Source organism: Lithobates pipiens, unplaced genomic scaffold, assembly GCF_037356315.1.
Source record: "Lithobates pipiens isolate NorthernLeopardFrog02 unplaced genomic scaffold, aLitPip1_a1.2 Scaffold_22, whole genome shotgun sequence".
Lineage (NCBI taxonomy): Eukaryota > Metazoa > Chordata > Amphibia > Anura > Ranidae > Lithobates > Lithobates pipiens.
The window spans coordinates 6759361-6781812 of record NW_027507784.1 but is presented as its reverse complement, the minus strand read 5'-3'; the positions used below and the strand labels follow the sequence as shown (position 1 = coordinate 6781812).

Below are 22452 nucleotides of genomic sequence, written 5' to 3'. Positions count from 1 at the left end.
TTCTAATTGTTACGAAAAGTTAACAAACCTAAAAGTTAAAAACCTAGGAAGTCAGCACAGCACAGGGGATGGTGGGAGCCCCTCATAATGATAAATTCATCATAACGAACATTCCTAATTGTTACGAAAAGTTTATGAACCTAAAAGTTAAAAACCCCAGGAAGTCAGCACAGCACAGGGGATGGTGGGAGCCCCTCATAATGATAAATTCATCATAACGAACATTCCTAATTGTTACGAAAAGTTTATGAACCTAAAAGTTAAAAACCCAGGAAGTCAGCACAGCACAGGGGATGGTGGGAACCCCTCATAATGATAAATTCATCATAACGAACTTTCGTAATTGTTAAGAAAAGTTAACAAACTTAAAAGTTAAAAACCCAGGAAGTCAGCACAGCACGGGGATGGTGGGAGCCCCTCATAATGATAAATTCATCATAACGAACATTCCTAATCGTTACGAAAAGTTAACGAACCTAAAAGTTAAAAACCCAGGAAGTCAGCACAGCACAGGGGATGGTGGGAACCCCTCATAATGATAAATTCATCATAACGAACTTTCGTAATTGTTAAGAAAAGTTAACAAACTTAAAAGTTAAAAACCCAGGAAGTCAGCACAGCACAGGGGATGGTGGGAGCCCCTCATAATGATAAATTCATCATAACGAACATTCGTAATTGTTACGAAAAGTTTACGAACCTAACAAAAATTAGTATTTCGTACAAATCCAAATTGAATTTCGGACACGAATTACAAAATACTAATTAATTTTCTTTTCAAATTTTTTATTGAAGAGTCAGACAGGGTACAATAGACAGAACAGTTTACAACAGGAATAGTAACGAAGGATAATCAGATACGCTGTTACCTAAGCATTGTAAAAGTGGATAAATCGGTACAGACTCAAGATTGTCCCTTGGTTCCTACACGCATAGGGTAAGAAAGAATCAAAACAATGGAAGGGGGGGGGGGGGCCAGACAAGAATAGGCCAACTAATGTTGGTAGGGAAAAAAGCCCGTAGACATTCATTTTCATATCAACAATCCCTGCTCAGGGTAATAGCGAAGAGAGACAGTGTTGCTCAAGGTATTTTACCCAACATAGAAAAGAAAGTAAGAAAAAGATGTGGAAATAGGAAAAGAGAGGAGAGAAAAGAGAGAGATAGGGTCATAAGGAGAAAGGGAAGGGTTGTGATAGAGTAAAGGGAAGGAGGGGGAGAAGAAAAAGTATGGTCGGCAGGCCCAGGGGAACCACAGGCCCCGAATCACTAATCATTTTAGGTTAAGGAGCCATAAGGCGCGTATCAAAGTCCTTCGGTAGGAAATGGTCCACCCAAGGTTGCCAAATTTTAGTAGAAATACGAATTAATTTTAATACGAAACAGAACGAAACAAAACAAATTTATTGACGGCGCACATGTCTACTCAGATGTGAACAAGGGCCTATGAAATGAATGGGATTTTGTTTGCGTGTATTAAAGCTACAAGGTTCAAGAAGAAAAATGCTTAGGTCTGAACGGGGCCTTAAAGCAATCCCAATATTAGAAAGATCTATTTTCTCAACCCTCAACCTCCATAGGACATGGGGGTGGGTGTTGGACATTGGACACATTGTCAAGTGGGCCATGTAGAAAGTAATGCACTTCATGAATTCCTGATTTGTAAAATTTCGTTTCTACCTAGAATCCAACGTCAGCTCGGCAAACAGTCAATGTTTTCCCGATGAAGAGTGCAGGATTGTTAATGGAGTATCAGGATGTTATTGCACTCCATCATTAAATTACACCACTGTCTTTGGTTATGCCATGCCTGAAGGTAAGGAGATGTAAATGTGCTTCCATATCATTCCAAATTTTCTTAGTGGCAATTAACAAACCGGTAGCTAATAGTAGACATGTGACCACTCCAAGTCTGGATGAAAATCTCTTCCCTCTAGAACTTGAGATCCCTATCAAAGGGAACCCAACCATGCTCCATGAATTCAGCAGGAAAGCGGAAGGTGAACACTGATGACAAAGCACACTGCAGCCCCTCCTAGGACCACACCTCCCTAACATTTCAGAAAGCACAAGCTAAAGCTCTGCTCACTAGCTAGTTGTGGTCATTTTTAACTGGACTTATGCTGTTGAAGAGGTTTCACTACTCATTCAAGCGATGTCCTTTAGCTAAGGAATCAACTTGGATGAGTCGCAAAATGTCTTCAACATTACAAAGTAGATCCAACGTCTACTAGATACGCTGTACAGGAAAAAAAAAAAAAAAAAGATTATGGATGCCGGACCATTACATTTACCTATAAAGCCAAAGTCTGAGGATTCCCCTCCAAATGATGGAGTGCGGGTATCGCCAGTAAAGTGGACTGTTAAGGCTGCATCATTCATCTTGATGGATCAAACCAGAAGTGTGCAGACAGTCCTTCACCACTTCACAGAAAATCCAAATCACACCCAATGTGCTCTAATGAAAAACCTGCTCAACAGATTTCCATTTCCTCTTTAAAGTGGAAGTAAACCCATAGATTTAAACAGTTAAAAAAAAAGGCATGCCGGGAATGCTAACTGCACATTGGCTGTGCTCTCAGCCAAACTATCAAACCATCCAATGGCTGGTGTCATAACGGATCACATGTGCAGCACCGTAGCAGTTGAAGATTAAACAGAGGCAAAGATGGCAGCTTCCTTGGCTGAAAACGACGGGGGGGGGGGTTTACTTCCACTTTAACTAAAAAGAAGGTCTGGGATCGCTAGATTGGAGTACTGGAACAAGTAGACTTTGGATGGGTTCTGGAACTTTTGGACTATGCTCTCCTCTCCAACACGGTCAGTCATGGGGGATAGAAGACAAGAGGAGGACCAATAGCATAATATTGTTTTATTTTTTTTTTAAATACTAAAACATAACAAATGCCGGCTTACACTGGGTGGTGGCTGTTCCCGGCGCTAAGGATAACCCGCAGTGAATGCTGGTGGAAGCCGAGCGCCGCTCAGCTTTCGCTAGAAGGTCGGCGTGCTTTGCATTTATGCTGAGAGACGAACCGGAAGCTTAGACCCGGAAGTGACGTGACCGGAAGACACCTCAATGTACGCGTCGTAATGCTACGCCACCGGGAAGCATAAGGCTTCCTGATGACGTAGCATCAGACTAGTTTGCACATTTCTGGTTTGATCCATCAAGTTCCCATCCAGTTTTTTTTATGGACTTGTCATTCGATTTTTTGCATTTTTTATCACTTTCACCAATTCTTATTTCACTATCCATGATATATGATCTGAAACAGTTTTTTTAGCACGTGCATTATTACATATGCAGTATATATATATATATATATATATATATATATATATATATATATATATATATATATATATATATATATATATATATATATATATATATATATATATATATATATATATATTACATAGTATAATTTCCAGCACCCCCTATCGACACATTCACATTGTCTAGTAGCTTGCCTACAGTATTTGGGTAGTAGCTTTATAGTTATTTAATATATTTGGCACAAGTTTTGTATTTTTTATACAGTGGTGTGAAAAAGTGTTTGCCCCCTTCCTCATTTCCTGTTCTTTTGCATGTTTGTCACACTTAAGTGTTTTTCGGAACATCAAACCAATTTAAACAATAGTCAAGGACAACACAAGTAAACACAAAATGCAATTTGTAAATGAAGGTGTTTATTATTAAAGGTGAAAAAAAATCCAAACCATCATGGCCCTGTGTGAAAAAGTGATTGCCCCCTAAACCTAATAACTGGTTGGGCCACCCTTAGCAGCAACAACTGCAACCAAGCATTTGCGATAACGTGCAATGAGGCTTTTACAGCGTCCTGGAGGAATTTTGGCCCACTCATCTTTGCAGAATTGTCCTAATTCAGTTACATTAGAGGGTTTTCGAGCATGAACGGCCTTTTTAAGGTCAAACCACAACATCTCAATAGGATTCAGGTCAGGACTTTGGCTAGGCCACTCCAAAGTCTTCATTTTGTTTTTCTTCAGCCATTCGGTGGTGGACTTGCTGGTGTGTTTAGGATCATTGTCCTGCTGCAGAACCCAAGTTGGTTTCAGCTTGAGTAGACGAACAGATGGTCGGACATTCTCCTTCAGGATCTCTTGGTAGACAGCAGAATTCATAGTTCCTTTTATCACGGCAAGTCTTCCAGGTCCTGAAGCAGCAAAACAGCCCCAGACCATCACACTACCACCACCATATTTTACTGTTGGTATAATGTTCTTTTTATGAAATGCAGTGTTCCTTCTACGCCAGATATACTTGGACACACACCTTCCAAAGAGTTCCACTTTTGTCTCATCGGTCCACAGAATGTTGTCCCAAAAGTCTTGGGGATCAAGATGTGTTGTGGAGAAATTGAGACGAGCTTTGATGTTTTTTGCTCAGCAGTGGTTTTCTCCTTGGAACTCTGCCATGCAGGCCATTTTTGCCCAGTCTTTTCCTGATGGTGGAGGCATGAACGCTGACCTTAACTGAGGCAAGTGAGGCCTGCAGTTCCTTGGACGTTGTTGTGGGGTCTTTTGTGACCTCTTGGATGAGTCGTCGCTGCGCTCTTGGGGTAATTTTGGGCGGCCGGCCACTCCTGGGAAGGTTCACCACTGTTCCATGTCTTCGCCATTTGTGGATAATGGCTCTCACTGTGGTTCGCTGGATTCCCAAAGCTTTGGAAATGGCTTTATAACCCTTTCCAGACTGATAGATCTCAATTACTTTCTTTCTCAATTGTTCCTGAATTTCTTTGGGTCTCGGCATGATGTGTAGCTTTTAAGGATCTTCTGGTGGACCTTACTGTGTCAAGCAGCTCCTATTTAAGTGATGCCTTGATTGTGAACAGGTGTGGCAATAATCAGGCCTGGGTGTGGCTAGAGAAATTGAACTCAGGTGTGGACAACCACAGTTATAGTATGTTTTATCAAGGGGGGCAATCACTTTTTCACACAGGGCCATGATGGTTTGGATTTTTTTTCACCTTTAATAATAAACACCTTCATTTACAAATTGCATTTTGTGTTTACTTGTGTTGTCCTTGACTATTGTTTAAATTGGTTTGATGTTCCGAAACACTTAAGTGTGACAAACATGCAAAGGAACAGGAAATGAGGAAGGGGGCAAACACTTTTTCACACCACTGTGTGTATATATATATATATATATATATATATATATATAATCACATAGTATAATTTCCAGCACCCCCTATCGACACATTCACATTGTCTAGTAGCTTGCCTACAGTATTTGGGGAGTAGCTTTATAGTTATTTAATATATTTGGCACAAGTTTTGTATTTTTTACAATTTTCAGTACTTTACTTGGAAAAATACAACGGCAATTACAAAGTTCAACAGTCACAGACATAATTCTTCCCTGGTTCTCTAGCTCTAACTACAGGCTTGTGTGCTGCCCTGCAAAAGTAGTGCACATGCAATTACATGCCTTCCGAGACACTCTCATTTTGATGTAAATCCTTCAGAAGCATGCTCCAGTGCTGGTGTCTTCAGGACAAACTCCAGGTTCAGATGTCTTTACATCCTGATGATGGTGGATAGCCTTTCTCTGTTCCTCATGGGTATCACTCTTATGAGACATGGGGCTCTGGAATCTTGCGGGCCTCTCTCTGGGAACTCTCCTTCTCCCTCCCTCCTCTCCATGCTGGACCACTGTCCTATATTTATAAACCACAGGATAAGTGAACCAGACCCAGAGAAGAAACCACTAAAGAGACCAAAGAACCAGAAAAGACATTGATCTCCACTCTCCCGGCCTAACTGGCCATTTCAAACTGCTAACAAGGCCATGGTATAATTAGTAGTATTCACATTCACCTGGACTTAGCGTCATTCTTATGCCGTATACACATGATCAGACTGTCCGGCGGACTTAGCCCGGCAGACAAACCGCCAAACTTTGAAGCGGAGGTCCACCGGACTTTCCGAACGAGTGGACCTGCCCACGCACAACCGGACTTTTCCGGCGGACTAGGTCCGCCGGACTATGGTGGAGTCTGCCGTACTTTTGAAATGAACAGACTTGCCCGCACACAGAGGAAAGTCCTTTCATTTTGAACGCGGCTCCAGGTATCCGGGACTAGCACAGGAGGTCAATGTCGCTGCCTTCGGTGGCGAGATTGACACGTCGCTGGCCCCGTCACCTGGTATGGACTTAAAGAGGAAGCCCTCCACCGAAAAAACAAGGGCCTCTTCCCGACAACCCTGGCCGTTGGTTGGACTAGCACGCACACGGCCGGATTGTCCACCGGACTCACAGTCCGGCGGACAATTTTTGAGTCAAAACTACTTTCTCAGTCTGCCGGACTGGGAAAAAAATGTCCGCCGGAGCCCACACACGAACGGACTGTCCGGCAACCCAAGTCTGCCGGATAGTTTGATCGTGTGTACGTGGCATTAGTGTCATACCCCAGTATTCATAGACATACAGGTAACTAGGTCACTGTCATTCAATCACCCAAGAAGGTGTTAACACAGTGGTCAATTGCCCAAGAACATGAAGAGGTATGAAGTTCTACACCCTTTTTTTTGTGTGTATATGTTAATTTGTGTGTATTTCCCCCCTAGATATCAGTACTGAATGTGGAATGAATCAAATTACAGTTTCTTATAGTAAATGCAACATTGAGTTGTTGGGATTCAATACTTCATCATTACATTTGAAGGACGATAACTGCACCGGGGTCTTTGAAATAAGAGATATACGGTACATTACCGTCACCACACTGCCCAGGAGTGGTCATTGTGGAACAGAACTGGTGGTAAGTAAAAAGAAGAAAAAAAAAGTAGGTAATTATAACAGATATAAAGTATTTTAGTGACATTATGGTACCAATAGAAGATGTTCTCTGACCTCTCAGGAGACTTTGGAGAAGACACTCCAGAATATGTTTATTACTTTATTGAGTCAGTCATAAGTTTTCCTATCTTTTATTTCAGGAAAGTAGCAGCTATTTTACATATACAAATGTGGCATATTTATCATCAGCATTCTCCTTGCTTACATCTTCAACAAATATCTCATGTACTTACCCAAGAAGCATGAAAAATGTCCTTTGGTTCTCTACAAGTGTACTAGTAAGGTAAAGTATGTTTAACTATAATAGGAAGACTTCTATACACTGGGGAGGGGCTTTTTTTTTTTATTTGGAAAAAAAAAGTAAATGACACTTCTTCCAAAAGAAATGCCCCCTTATTTTGTTGATGGGGTGGGGGGGGTGGGTTTACATCATTGGTCAGTGAAGAAATGTCCCCTTATGTTTCTGAACAGTAGAGAAGTACCCCCTTACATTGTTGGTCAGTGAAGAAGTGCCCCCTTATGTCACTGAACAGTAGAGAAGTACCCCCTTACCTGGTTGGTCAGTGAAGAAGTGCCCCTTTACATTGGTGGTCAGTGAAGAAGTGCTCCCTTCATTGGTGGTCAATTTAGAAAGCCCCCCCCCCCTTTAAAGAGGTGGTCTGTTTGGAATGGTCCCTTACATAGAAGGTCAGTATTCCTCTGTGCATTGGTGATTAGTTGAGACGTACCCCCCTTATATTTGGTACTCAGTGGAGAAGGACCTCCTTACATTGAAGGACACTGAAGAAGATTCCCCTTACATTGGTAGTCAGTAGGAGAAGGGCCTCCCTACTTCAATGGCTAGTCGAGAAGTGCCCCCTTACATTGGTGGTCAGTGGGAGAATTGCACCCTTACATTGGCAGTTAGTGGGAGAAGTGCTCATTACTGTACATCAGTGGTTAATGAAGCAGGGCCCCCCCGCTCATTGGTGGTCAGTTGGTAAGTCCCCCTTTACATTGGTGACAAAATAAGAAGTGCCCCCCATACATTAGTGGTCAGTGGCGGAGGGCTTTCTTACAGTGGTGGTAACATTGGAACATTGTTTTGCAGTGAAAGTAATCTATCCCTTGGTGGAGCTTCATCCTACGCGGTCAGAATGGGCATCTTCCAAGATTCTAATTACACCATCCTCTATGACGACCCCGGAGGCTGGATAGACATACATGTACCTTTGTACGTTGGGATAAGTTTGGAAGACAAGACTCCTTCTACAGCCGTGTTGCTTATAAAGAGCTGCCTTCTGACCACTACATCCGATACAGATACTGGGAGATACAACGTCATCAGTGACTAGTAAGAGTCTTTTTCTCCGACACTCTAGCTGTAAATTCTGAAGTGACTTATATTTTATATACCGCAAATTTTTATTTTATTTTTTATTGTTTTAAATTTCCCTTTAATGCCTTGCATGGAAGCACTGAGCCTATTGAAAAGAAAGGCAGAAATCGGACAAGAAGGCTAGGGTTAGTCCAAGACCAAGACCAAACTTAAAGGATACGTTCAGCTTTGGAACACGTTATATGTTCCATCTGTATTTAGGGTAGAACCGCCCACACAGCCAAATCATTCTTTCACAAAGTTCTGCGAATACATTAACTACAAGTAATGTTGGTCTTTGCGGCCAACAATGGGTGGAACATGTAACATTTTCCAGCTCTTGCCCTTGTTTCTCCTGCTCCCCCTCTTCTGGTGACAGGAGGAGGGGGTTTCTCTTCCCGTTCCCGCTGTAAGAATTTTAAAACAGCATGGCCGTGTGGGGCTCCGCTTACACGGCCACATCATTCTTTCACAAAGTTCTGTGAATAAATGAACTACAAGTACGGTTGACCTTTGCGGCCAACAACAGGTGGAACATGTAACATGTTCCAACTCCTGCTCCTATTCCTCCTGCTCCCCCCTCCTTGTGACAGGAGGCAGATGTTCTTCTTCCTGTCTCAGCTGTCAGAATTTTGAGCCCCACATGGCCATGTCATTCTTTCACAAAGTTCTGGGAATGAATGAACGACATGGACTGTTGGCTTTACGGGCCAGCAACGGGTGGAACATGTAACATGTTCCAGCTCCTGCCCCTATTCCTCCTGCTCCCCCCTCCTTGTGACAGGAGGCAGAGGTTCTTCTTCCTGTCTCAGCTGTCAGAATTTTGAGCCCCACATGGCCATGTCATTCTTTCACAAAGTTCTGGGAATGAATGAACGACATGGACTGTTGGCTTTACGGCCAGCAACGGGTGGAACATGTAACACGTTCCAGCTCCTGTCCCTATTCCTCCTGCTCCCCCCTCCTTGTGACAGCAGGCAGAGGTTCTTCTTCCTATCTCAGCTGTCAGAATTTTGAGCCCCACATGGCCATGTCATTCTTTCACAAAGTTCTGGGAATGAATGAACTACGTGGACTGTTGGCTTTGCGGCCAGCAATGGGTGGAACATGTAACATGTTGCAGCTCCTGCAGTGTTCTTCTTCCCACACCCACAGAATTTGAAAACAGCACAGCCATGTGGTGGCGCCCCACACGGCCATGTCATGCTTTCACAAACTTCTGTGAATGAATGAACTACAACTATCATTGGCCTTTGCGGCCGACAGCTTGTCGTTCTGAATTAACTGTGAGGGCGCTGGTGAGCGCTCTTGTAGGCCATCGATTCTCGATGCCCAGGGCCGCTGATAGGAGGGACCACCGGTCCTCCTGTAGGGGCCTGGGCACACGGGGGGGGCCCATACAGGGAAGCGAATCAATGTGGCGTGGTAAGTACAGGAACAATGCCCTGTGTGTCTCTCCCTCCAGCAGCTGAATGCCGGACGAAGAGACATGCAGGGCATCGGCCCTGTACTTGCCACGCCACACTGATCCCCTTCCATGTCTGGGCCACATATAATCCCCCTGTGTGTGCGCCTGGGCACTGCAACTCTTGGCTGGGAGCTGCGGGAAAACAGGTAAATGTGTCTGGAGTGAGAGCTAGGGCTGTCATAATGTACAGGCACCTCTAGGAACTGCCCAGGGGTCCTTAGTGCATGAAGGGGCCTTGAAGTTTCCTCCCCGTATTATTATTATTATTATTATTATACAGGATTTATATAGTGCAAACAGTTTGCGCAGCGCTTTACAACATGAGTGCAGACAGTACACTTACAATACAAATAAATACAGGAGGGACTAGAGGGCCCGGCTCGTTAGAGCTTACAATCTAGAAGGGAGGGTCCAAGTGGAAACTAAAGGTAATAACTGTGGGGGATGAGCTAATGGAGAAAATGAAAATACAGTTAGGTGCGGGTGAGGTAGGCTTCTCGGAAGAGAAGGGTTTTCATGGATCGTGTAAAAGCTAATAAAGTAGGAGATAGGCGGACAGATTGGGGTAGGGCATTCCATAGGATTGGAGAGGCTTTGGAAAAGTCCTGGAGGCGAGCATGGGAGGAGGTGATGAGGGAGCTAGAGAGCAGGAGGTCTTGAGAGGAACGAAGAGAATGAGTAGGTTGATATTTGGAGACTAGGTCAGTGATGTAGCTGGGGGCAGAGTTGTGGATGGATTTGTACGTAGTTGTTAGTATTTTTAATTTAATTCTTTGGCTGAGCGGAAGCCAGTGGAGGGATTGACAGAGAGGAGTAGCAGACACCGAGCGATTGGTAAGGTGGATGAGTCTGGCAGCAGCATTCATGATGGATTGAAGAGGTGATAGACTATGTAGAGGTAAGCCAATGAGAAGGGAGTTGCAGTAGTCGAGGCGAGAGATGACCAACGAGTGAATGAAGAGCTTTGTTGTGTCATTGGTTAGAAAGGGGCGTATTTTGGAGATGTTGCGGAGGTTGAGGCGGCAAGATTTGGCCAGTGATTGGACATGTTGCTTGAAGAAGAGTTCAGAGTCCAGGACTACACCTAGAACCTTGGCATGTGGGGATGGACTTATAGTTGTGCCATCGATTTTGACAGAGAGATCAAGGGAAGGAGCAAATCGGGGAAGAACAAATTATAAGTTTGGTTTTGGATAGATTGAGTTTGAGGAAGTGGTGTGACTGAGATATCTGATAGTAAATTAGTGATAAGTAATGCCGCGTACACACGACCGGACTTTTCGAGGGACTAGGTCCGACGGTCTTTCTGACTGACTTTCGGCGGAGTTCCGACTGACTTTTCCGAACTAACAGACTTGGCCACACACAATCACACCAAAGTTCGACGGATTCGAACGTGGTGACGTACGACCGGACTAGAACAAGGAAGTTCATAGCCAGTAGCCAATAGCTGCCCCCTAGCGTCGGTTTTTGTCCGTCGGACCAGCACACACACAAACGGATTTCTCGGTCCGGCGGAGTTCCGGTGGAAAAATTTAAAGCATGCTCTATTTCTAAAGTCCCCTGGATTTTTGGCAAGCAAAGGTCCGATGGAGCCCCACACACAAGATTGAATTGTCCGACGGACTTGTTCCGTTGGACCTTTGCTGTCAAAAAGTCCGGTTGTGTGTACGCGGCATAAGGAGGCAGAGGGAGTGAGCTGAGGGGTAGAGAAATAGATTTGTGTGTCGTCAGTGTAGAGATGGTATTGGAAGCCATGGGAGGCTATCAGCTGACCCAGGGAGGAGGTGTAAATTGAAAATAGGAGTGGTCCAAGAACAGAACCTTGGGGGACCCCAACAGAGAAGGGAGGAGGAGAGGAGGAAGTAGAGTTGTAAGAAACGCTAAAGGTGCTGTTGGATAAGTAGGAAGAGAACCAGCGAAGAGTCCAGTCACGGAGACCAAAGGCAAGGAGTTTTTCGAGGAGAAGGGGGTGGTCAACCGTATAAAAGGCTGCAGAGAGGTCCAGGAGTAGGAGTACAGAGCCATTAGTAGATTGTTAGTTAGTTTTAGGAGAGCAGATTCTGTGGTGTGTTGAGGATGAAATCCAGACTGAAGAGGATCAAGAAGGCCATTATCAGCAAGGTGGACGCTCAGTCGGTTATAGACCAAACATTCAAGGAGTTTGGATAAAAAGGCGGGCGAGGAGATGGGGCGTAGGTTGTTAAGATTGGATGGGTCCAGTGAGGGCTTTTTAAGTATAGGGTCTGACAAGTGCATGTTTTAGGGAGTTGGGGAGTCACTGTACTGCCAATAGTACCCCTCGCTTTGCTCTCTCCCTCCCCGACATCTTCCTCCCCGCCTCAGCTACTATCCCGTCCTGCTCCCTACCATACTCACACAGATCCATCCGTCTCTTCCTGTCAAAGAAAAAACTATAGTGTAGTCTACTAGAACAGCCCTGATCTGGCTTCACATGAATAGAATTAACCACTTGCCTACCACAATACATACAGTGCCTTGAAAAATATTCATACGCCCTTTCAAATTCCCCACATTTTCTCATGTTACAACCAAAAACGTAAATGTATTTTATTGGGATTTTATGTGATGGACCAACACAAAGTGTCACATAATTGTGAAGTGGAAGGAAAATGATAAATGATACAAATAAATATGTGAAAAGTGTGGGGGAGGGGCATTTGTATGGCGCCCCCCCCCCCCCCCCCGGAGTCAATACTTTGTAGAACCCCCTTTCTCTACAAGTCTTTTTGGGGGTGTCTCTACCAGCTTTGCACATCTAGAGAGGACATTTCTGCCCATTCTTCTTCTTTGTAGAATATCTCAAGCTCTGTCAGATTGGATGGAGAGCGTCTGTGATCAGCAATTTTCAAGTCTTGCCACAGATTCTCAATGGGATTTAGGTCTGGACTGTGACTGGGCCATTCTAACACATGAAGATGCTTTGATGTAAACCATTCCATTGTAGCTCTGGCTGGATGTTTTGGGTCGTTGTCCTGCTGGAAGGTGAACCTTCCGCCCCGGTCTCAAGTCTTTTGCCGACTCTAACAGGTTTTCTTCTAAGATTGTCCTGTATTTGTCTCCATCCATCTTCCCATCAACTCTGACCAGCTTCCCTGTCCCTGCTGAAGAAAAGCATCCCCACCACATGATGCTGCCACCACCATGTCTCACGGTGGGGATGGTGTGTTCAGGGGGATGGGCGGTGTTAGTTTCCCCCCACACATAGCATTTTGCTTTTAGGCCAAAAAGTTGAATTTTGGTCTCCTCTGACCAGATCACCTTCTTCCACATGTTTGCTGCCCCCTCCCCCACATGGCTTCTCACAAACTACAAACAGGACTTCTTATGACTTTCTTTCTCCAATGTCTTTCTTCTTGTCACTCTTCCATAAAGGGCAGATTTGTGGAGAGACGACTAATAGTTGTCCTGTGGACAGATTCTCCCCCCCCCCCCCCCTGAGCTGTGGATCTCTGCAGCTCCTCCAGAGTTACCATGGAGATTATATTACACTATATTTACTAATTAGGTGACTTCTGAAGGCATTTGCCCCCCCCCCCCCACACTTTTTAGCTATTTATTGATAAAACATCTTAAAGACCATTTATCATTTTCCTTCCACTTCACAATTATGTGCCACTTTGTGTTGGCCTATCACATAAAATCCCAATAAAGTACATTTACGTTTTTGGTTGGTTGACAAAATGTGGAAAATTTCATGGGGTATGAATACTTTTTCAAGGAACTGTATATACAGTATCTCACAAAAGTAAGTACACCTCTCCTTCACATTTTTTGTGAATCTTTTCTTCTCTCTTTTCATGTGACAACACTGAAGAAATGACACTTGTCTACAATGTAAAGTAGTGAGTGTACAGCTTGTATAACAGTGTAAAATTTCCTGTCGCCTCAAAATAACTCAACACACAGCCATTAATGTCTAAACCCCTGGCAACAAAAGTCAGTACACCCCTAAGTGAAAATGTCCAAATTGGGCCCAATTAGCCATTTTCCCTCCCCCCCCCCGGTCTCATGTGACTTGTTAGCCCGTGTACACACGGGTCGGACATTCCGACAACCAAATCCATCGGATTTTGTCCGACGGATTTTGTCCGAAACTGTTGCATACACACGGGTCGGACAAAGTTGTCGGAAAATCCGATCGTTCGTAACGTGATGACGTTATTTCGTTACGACGGGACTACGTTCAGGCTAGTAGCCAATAGCTTTGGTCTAGGAATTTGATCTGAGCATGCGTGGCACTTGGTCCGATCGGAATTCTCTACAAGCGATCGGACAAAGTCCGATCGCATCACGTTGTCGGAAAATTTTATAGCCCAGCTCTAAAACTTGGTCCGTCGGATATTCCGACGGAAACAGTTCGATGGAGCCCACACACACAGTCGGATTATCCGACAATGCGGTCCGATCGGACATTTTCCGTTTTGGAATGTCCGACTGTGTGTACAAGGGCTTGGTGTTACAAGGTCTCAGGTGTGAATGGGGAGCAGGTGGGTTAAATTTGGTGTTATCGCTCTCACTCTCTCATACTGGTCACTGGAAGTTCAACATGGCTCCTCAAGGCAAAGAACTCTCTGAGGATCTGAAAAAAAATAAAAAAAGAATTTTTGCGCTACATAAAGATGGCCTAGGCCAGTGATGGCGAACCTTGGCACCCCCAGATGTTTTGGAACTACATTTCCCATGATGCTCATACACTCTGCAGCGTAGTTGAGCATCATGGGAAATGTAGTTCCAAAACATCTGGGGGTGCCGAGGTTCACCATCACTGAGCTAGACTCAAATTCAGTTTACTGAATCAGATCAGGCAGCTATTGCGATTGGTTGCCAGTGGTTACAGTGTATCATTACCGCTCACTGACTGGTTTCCAAAGGTACAGCACACATTACAGCTCACTGATTAGTTGCTAGAGGTACAGCACATGATTTCTGCTTGTTGATTGGTTGCTGGAGATTACTGTGGGGCATGATATACTAAATAAAGATGGCCTAGGCCAGTGATGGCGAACCTTGGCACCCCCAGATGTTTTTGGAACTACATTTCCCATGATGCTCATACACTCTGCAGCGTAGTTGAGCATCATGGAAATTGTAGTTCCAAAACATCTGGGGGTGCCAAGGTTCTGCCATCACTGGCTTAGGCTATAAGAAGATTGCCAAGACCCTGAAACTGAGCTGCAGCACGGTGGTAAACAAAAAGTGGCAGAAAAGGGCAGTGGTTAAAACCAGAATGAAAGAACCATTTGCAGGTCCTCATACAGTATATGTACTTCAGTTACTGAACACCGGAGGGCGCATCTAAACGCAGCAATGTTTTCCCAGGTAACCCTTTATCTGCTGAGGAACTGCTCTGAGTTCAAGCAAGCTAGCCTGTTCCTCCTATGAATTGATGAACTGTCTACCGTTTCTTTATCATTATCTTATAATTATCAAGGTTATTGGATATTTTGCGTCTCAGTTATCTTTTATTGTATATATTTCAGCTGACTGTTTGCTGGTATCATCATTTTTTTATTTCTCACCAGCTGCCCTTATCTCGGTGACTCTTCCCTGTATGTGGAGGAGAATGGAGTTTCCCCGCAAGGACGTCTCTCTCTTGATATCGCCGACTTTGCTGGGAGTTACAGCCGGATTTATATAGAATGTCAGATAATCTTGTGTAATACCACATCGGGGACGTGCAGTCCGGTAAGTTGCCTCTAGACTGTAAGTACCCGCAGACACATACATCAAATAATCTCCACTTTACATCTATTTACAGAATTGTTCCCAAACAAACCCCACGATAATGGACAGCGACATGGACATCGCCAATTTAACAGTGGGCCCTCTCTTTATTAAAGGTGATATTTTATCTCTTTTTTTTTTTTTATTAATAATAATTTATTTATAAAAAAAAAATAATTATAAATATGTGCAAATTCTTACCAAAAGACTAAACATAAATGCATTCAGAAAGAAACATCTCAGGATTGTTTGTGTATACATTGTATGGTTTATTAATGATTTACAATGCAAATTATATTTAAAAAAAATCCAGAAAATACAATTTTTTGAAAAGGCTGGCTACACAATGCACGGTAGTTCTGGTATGATTTTTTTTATTTTTATTTTTAAAGATAAATTGCATTTGATTTTTATTTAAATGAAAACTGTTCATTGAATTTGAATTGAATTTTTAAAAATCTCATGAAAACTTACATTGTGATTTTTAGAAATGGCTGGTTACATAATACATGTTATTAATTTTTATTTATTTTTTTTCAAAAAGATAAATTGTTTTTCACTTTTATTTAAATGAAAACTGTTATTTGAATTTGAATTGAATAGAATCTTTAAAAATCTCATGAAAACTTACATGGTGATTTTTAGAAATGGCTGGTTACATAATACATGTTATTTATTTTTATTTATTTTTTTCAAAAAGATAAATTGTTTTTCACTTTTATTTAAATGAAAACTGTTCATTGAATTTGAATTGAATAGAATTTTTAAAAATCTCATGAAAACTTACATGGTGATTTATAGAAATGGCTGGTTACATAAAACATGTTATTTTTTTTTTTTCAAAAAGATAAATTGTTTTTCACTTTTATTTAAATGAAAACTGTTCATTGAATTTGAATTTAATTTAATTTTTAAAAATCTCATGAAAACTTACATGGTGATTTTTAGAAATGGCTGGTTACATAAAACATGTTATTTTTTTTTTTCAAAAAGATAAATTGTTTTTCACTTTTATTTAAATGAAAACTGTTTATTGAATTTGAACTGAATTCTATTTTTTTTAAATCTCATGAAAACTTACATTGTGATTTTTAGAAATGGCTGGTTACAAAATACATGTCATTTTTGTTATGATTTTGCTTAAAAGTTTAATTGTTTTGTTTTTTGTTTTTTAAATGAAAAGTGTTTGTTGAGTTTTAATACAAAAATGTGGTGATGATGATGCTATTTTTTCTTTTTCAAAAAGATAAATTGCTTTTCATTTTTTTATTTAAATGAAAACTGTTCATTGAATTTGAATTGAATAGAATTTTTGAAAATCTCATGAAAACTTACATGGTGATTTTTAGAAATGGCTGGTTACATTAAACATGTTATTTTTTTTTTTTTTTTTCAAAAAGATAAATTGTTTTTCACTTTTATTTAAATGAAAACTGTTCATTGAATTTGAATTGAATTTAATTTTTAAAAATCTCATGAAAACTTACATGGTGATTTTTAGAAATGGCTGGTTACATAAAACATGTTATTTATTTTTATTTTTTTCAAAAAGATAAATTGTTTTTCACTTTTATTTAAATGAAAACTGTTTATTGAATTTGAACTGAATTTGATTTTTTTAAATCTCATGAAAACTTACATTGTGATTTTTAGAAATGTATTAAATTAAACAGAATATATTCATTATTTACTAACAGATCAATTTAAATATTAAACTTTCTAATTCTATATTATACATACAATTAAAATATAAATTATAATTAAATTATTTTGGAAAAAAAAAACATTATAGGGCTAATATATTGATTTTGACAGCAATTCAGGCTTATAAATTATAAAATTATATCTATCTATCTATCTATCTATCTATCTATCTATCTATCTATCTATCTATCTATCTATCTATCTATCTATCATAAAACAAGAAAAATGACCACAGCCTCATACAATATATTATAGATTCTCATTTGTGATGCCTTTAGGAACACATAATTGTTACATAAATAATGATCACATTACACCAACCTTTACAAGTATGCGATGTTCCACTTTACATAACGTGTCGCACATTTGAATAAATACACAACTTCTACAAAAACATATAAAACATTATAAAAAAATCCACAATTAATTTCAGAAATTAATATCATAAAGCATGATATGTAGCATGATAAAAAAAAATATATATATTTATTTAAAAACAATTATTTAACTGTATTTTTTTTCACAATCGCTAATTGTCCATGTTTATACATCTGAACAGGTATCTAACACATTTTACAATTTTACCTATGTGTGTATATGTGTATGTGTGTGTGTGTAATATATATATATATATATATATATATATATATATATATATATATATATATATATATATATGTATATATATGTATATACATATATATATATATATATATATATGTATATATATGTATATATATATATATATATATATATATATATATATATATATATATATATATATATACATATATATTTTTATATTATTATTTATATTATTATATATTATTATATATTATTATTTATAATTACATATATTGTATTGTATATAATCAAAAAAAAGAGAGTGGCACAATTAAGGTTTTATTTTGCCGTTTCGACGTGGCACAAGCTTGTCTTCCTCAGGCCCGTCCTGAGGAAGACGAGCTTGGGCCTCGTCGAAAACGCCAAAATAAAACCTCCATTGTTTGTTCACCTTACCCATGAGTGCCGATCTATCGCTTGGATTATATGCACCACACTCTTTGTCTCTAATATTTGTGCAGTGTCAACCATTGGATATATAGTTTTGTGTATATATGGGGGGGGGGCAAGTAGGATTTTACCGGTACCGTCACAAGACATTAGAACATGTTACTTTAAAATAAAGTTTATCCACATATCATCAACATACACATTCCGACCACAAAATCCGTCTGATTTTTTTCAGACGGATTTTGGCTGAAACTTTTGTTGCATACACACGGTCGGACAAAGTTGTCGGAAAATCCAATCGTTCGGAACGCGGCGACGTTCGTTGCGTACCGCGGGACGACGTAGAGGCCAGTAGCCAATTGATTTCGTCTCGCAATTTTTTTCTGAGCATGCGTGCCACTTTGTCCGTCGGAATTCTCTACAAACGATCGGAAAAAGTCAGCTCGGATTTTGTTGTGGAAATTTTTTTTAGCTCCAGCTCTCAAACTTTTTCCGTCTCAATTTCCGATGGAAAAAGTCCGATAGAGCCCACACACAATCGGATTTTCCCGACAACATAATCCGATCGTAACGTTTCCGTCTACGTTTCTTGACCGTGTGTACAGGGCGTAAGTGGTCATATCATCTCTGTTGGAATCCCACTGAGAATGTCTCCAATCATTATTGGACGTATAAGGTAAAGCTCCCATAGATCATTGGAGGTCAGAGTCCCAACAAGTTTCGCGGATTCCAGCTTCTTCAGGAGAGCAAGATGCAGGAACAGGAGAACTGAATAGTAGAGAAAATAAACATATGTAAGTATACAAATAACACCATTTTGGAACAAAAGTATCCCCTATCTTCTGTGGGCATTGGTAAACATTGGAAATAGCATAGCTACCTCGTGGGTTGAGCTAGCAAACTAGAAAGGGATTGAAAGATTGTTGAATTCCCATGTACTGGTCACAGCGGGGCAGTTGATCTTGATAAATACCTCCACCATTCATAAAAAAGCCATACTTTCTTTTCAATTAATGCAAGGAGCTCTGTGATTGGAGGAGGTTCAGAAAAACGTCACAGTCTCCCCTACTTGCATTCATTGAATCAAAGGCAAAGCTTTTTATGGATGAAGAAAGCATTGAGCGAGGACCTCACAGAGGCAAATGAAATGATATGGAAATGATTAATTATCAACTGCAATGCTTTAAAAGAAAATTATATGGGAATTATTAATTATCAAATACAATGCTTTAAAATAAAATGATAAGGGATTTATTAACCACTTTCAGACCGGACCAATTTGCTGGTCAAAGACCAGACCACTTTTTGCGATTCGGCACTGCGTCGCTTTAACTGACAATTGCGCGGTCGTGCGACGTGGCTCCCAAACAAAATTGACGTCCTTTTTTTCCCACAAATAGAGCTTTCTTTTGGTGGTATTTGATCACCCCTGCGGTTTTTATTTTTTGCGCTATAAACAAAAATAGAACGACAATTTTGAAAAAAACGCATTATTTTTTTACTTTTTGTTATAATAAATATCCCCCAAAAATATTTAAAAAAACATTTTTTTCCCTCAGTTTAGGCCGATACGTATTCTTCTACATATTTTTGGTAAAAAAAATTGCAATAAGCGATTATTGATTGGTTTGCGCAAAAGTTATAGCGTTTACAAAATAGGGATAGTTTTATAGCATTTTTATTAATAATTTTTTATTATTTTTTTTTTACTAGTAATGGCGGCGAGCAGAGATTTTTATTGTGACTGCGACATTGTGGGGGACCCATCGGACATTTTTGACACATTTTTGGGACCATTGTCATTTATACAGTAATCACTATATATTCCTGTGTAAATGACACTGGCAGTGAAGGGGTTAACCAGTGGGTGGCAGCGTAGGGGTTAAGTGTTCCTAGGGGTGTGTTACTAACTGTGGGGGGGTTGGGCTTTCATTTAGTGAACACTGATCTCTGCTCCAATCACATGGAGCAGAGATCAGCGTCACTAGTTGCTAGGCAGAATGGAGAAATGCTGTTTACTCGGCATTTCCTCCATTCGGGCGCTCCGTGAGACGATCGCGGGGATGCCCGCGGCGATCGAGTCCGCGGGTCCCGCGACCGGACTCACGGGGGTCCCGACCAGCGCGGGAGCGCGCCGCCGGCGGCGCGCTCCCGATGCCAGGGCGGCATTGAATATTGGACGTACCTGTACGCCAATATGCCTGCCCGTGCCATTCTGTTGACGTACATCGTCGTGCGCTGGTCGGGAAGTGGTTAATTATCAAATACAATGCTTTAAAAGAAATTGATATGGGAGTTATTAATTGTCAAATGCAATGTTTTAACTTAAAATTTAAATGGAAATTATTAATTATCAAATGCAATGCTTTAAATAAAATTATATTCAAATTCTCCATTATCAAATGCAATGTTTTAAAATAAAATGATATGTTAATTATTAATTCTCAAATATAATGCTTTAAAAGAAAATTACATGGGAAGTATTAATTATCAAATGCAATGCTTTAAAATAAAATTATATGGTAATTATTATTTTTAAAATACAATGCTTTAAACGAAAATGATATGGAAATGATTAATTATCAACTGCAATGCTTTAAAAGAAAATGATATGGAGATGTCGTACTGTTGTTGTGTGTGTGCCCTTCCTTTTTTCTTTCCAAGTACTAGGATCATTATGAGAAGAATTTATACACAGAGTTTTATTGCCAGATGTGATCATTGAAAGCATAAATTTGTACAATCCTTATATATCTACTAAGTTATACAGTGGAAATTTTTTATTTATTTATATAATAGTTTAATAAAGAGAGAGTCATCATTTTCCATTCATATGGACAGAGGTAAGAGCGTACGTAATTCAAGTACTTTAAATACAATATACAATACAATACAACTGCAGATCAATGTGATTTTTTATAGCAATGGCATTCCATTCACATAGTTGAAAAATAAACATTTATTGAAATTGTTATTTACATCACTACTAATTCAGGAAATAGAACATTTTGACTATAGCTACGTTTCTGAAATTTAGCTGGAAAATGTCACCATTTCTCCAAAATGCATTGGGATGGAAAAAGAACGGTGAGTTAAGTTCGTTTAAAGTTCTTTTTTCAAAGGTACAATAAACCTTAAATGGCCTCTGAGGATCATTTTGTGAAAATGTATATTTTATTTTTGCCTTATTTTATTGTAGTATGATTATTTCACAGCAAAGAACAAAAAGCAAAAAAAAAAAGAAAAAAAAAAGAAAATAGTAGCTAAAAAATGAAGAGAAAAAATCAATAAAAAAGAAAAATACACACATGCACACACGAGTGTACAAACACACAAGCATAGACACATATATTATATTATATTATATTAATTTATGGGTGTGTTTTCCTTTTTGGGTTGTTTTCTCAAATTGTTTTGCTACTATTTTAGCATTTTTTTTCCCCTTAAATAATAGTACTATAATAAAATATGACTAGATACAATTCTCACCAAATACACCCTAGGAGCCCTGTTTTTTTTTTTTCTTTTAATATTTATATTATAAAATCTAAGGACAGTTATCTGCATATATATTTTTTTTTTTTTTTTTTTTATATTTTTTTTCTTTTAATATTTATATTATAAAATCTAAGGACAGTTATCTGCATATATATATATATATATATATATATATATATATATATATATATATATATATATATATACAGTGGTGTGAAAAAGTGTTTGCCCCCTTCCTCATTTCCTGTTCCTTTGCATGTTTGTCACACTTAAGTGTTTCGGAACATCAAACCAATTTAAACAATAGTCAAGGACAACACAAGCAAACACAAAATGCAATTTGTAAATGAAGGTGTTTATTATTAAAGGTGAAAAAAAATCCAAACCATCATGGCCCTGTGTGAAAAAGTGATTGCCCCCTAAACCTAATAACTGGTTGGGCCACCCTTAGCAGTAACAACTGCAACCAAGCGTTTGCGATAACGTGCAATGAGGCTTTTACAGCGTCCTGGAGGAATTTTGGCCCACTCATCTTTGCAGAATTGTCCTAATTCAGTTACATTAGAGGGTTTTCGAGCATGAACGGCCTTTTTAAGGTCATACCACAACATCTCAATAGGATTCAGGTCAGGACTTTGGCTAGGCCACTCCAAAGTCTTCATTTTGTTTTTCTTCAGCCATTCGGTGGTGGACTTGCTGGTGTGTTTAGGATCATTGTCCTGCTGCAGAACCCAAGTTCGTTTCAGCTTGAGTACACGAACAGATGGTCGGACATTCTCCTTCAGGATCTCTTGGTAGACAGCAGAATTCATAGTTCCTTTTATC

The 22452-nt window shown here is 39.9% G+C and overlaps 1 protein-coding gene across 1 annotated transcript in view; it reads left to right on the top strand.

The window, feature by feature from the left end:
* LOC143925275 (uromodulin-like) overlaps positions 1-15793 on the top strand; it is a 30454-nt gene extending 14661 nt beyond the window's left edge. The window contains exons 4-9 of the mRNA XM_077449863.1: positions 1685-1816; positions 6607-6800; positions 6979-7121; positions 7929-8171; positions 15210-15372; positions 15446-15793. Of these exons, the coding sequence (XP_077305989.1) occupies positions 1685-1816; positions 6607-6800; positions 6979-7121; positions 7929-8171; positions 15210-15372; positions 15446-15577 (1007 nt within the window). The 3' untranslated portion in view covers positions 15578-15793. The remainder of the gene's footprint in view (positions 1-1684; positions 1817-6606; positions 6801-6978; positions 7122-7928; positions 8172-15209; positions 15373-15445) is intronic.
* The last annotated feature ends 6659 nt before the right edge of the window (positions 15794-22452 follow it).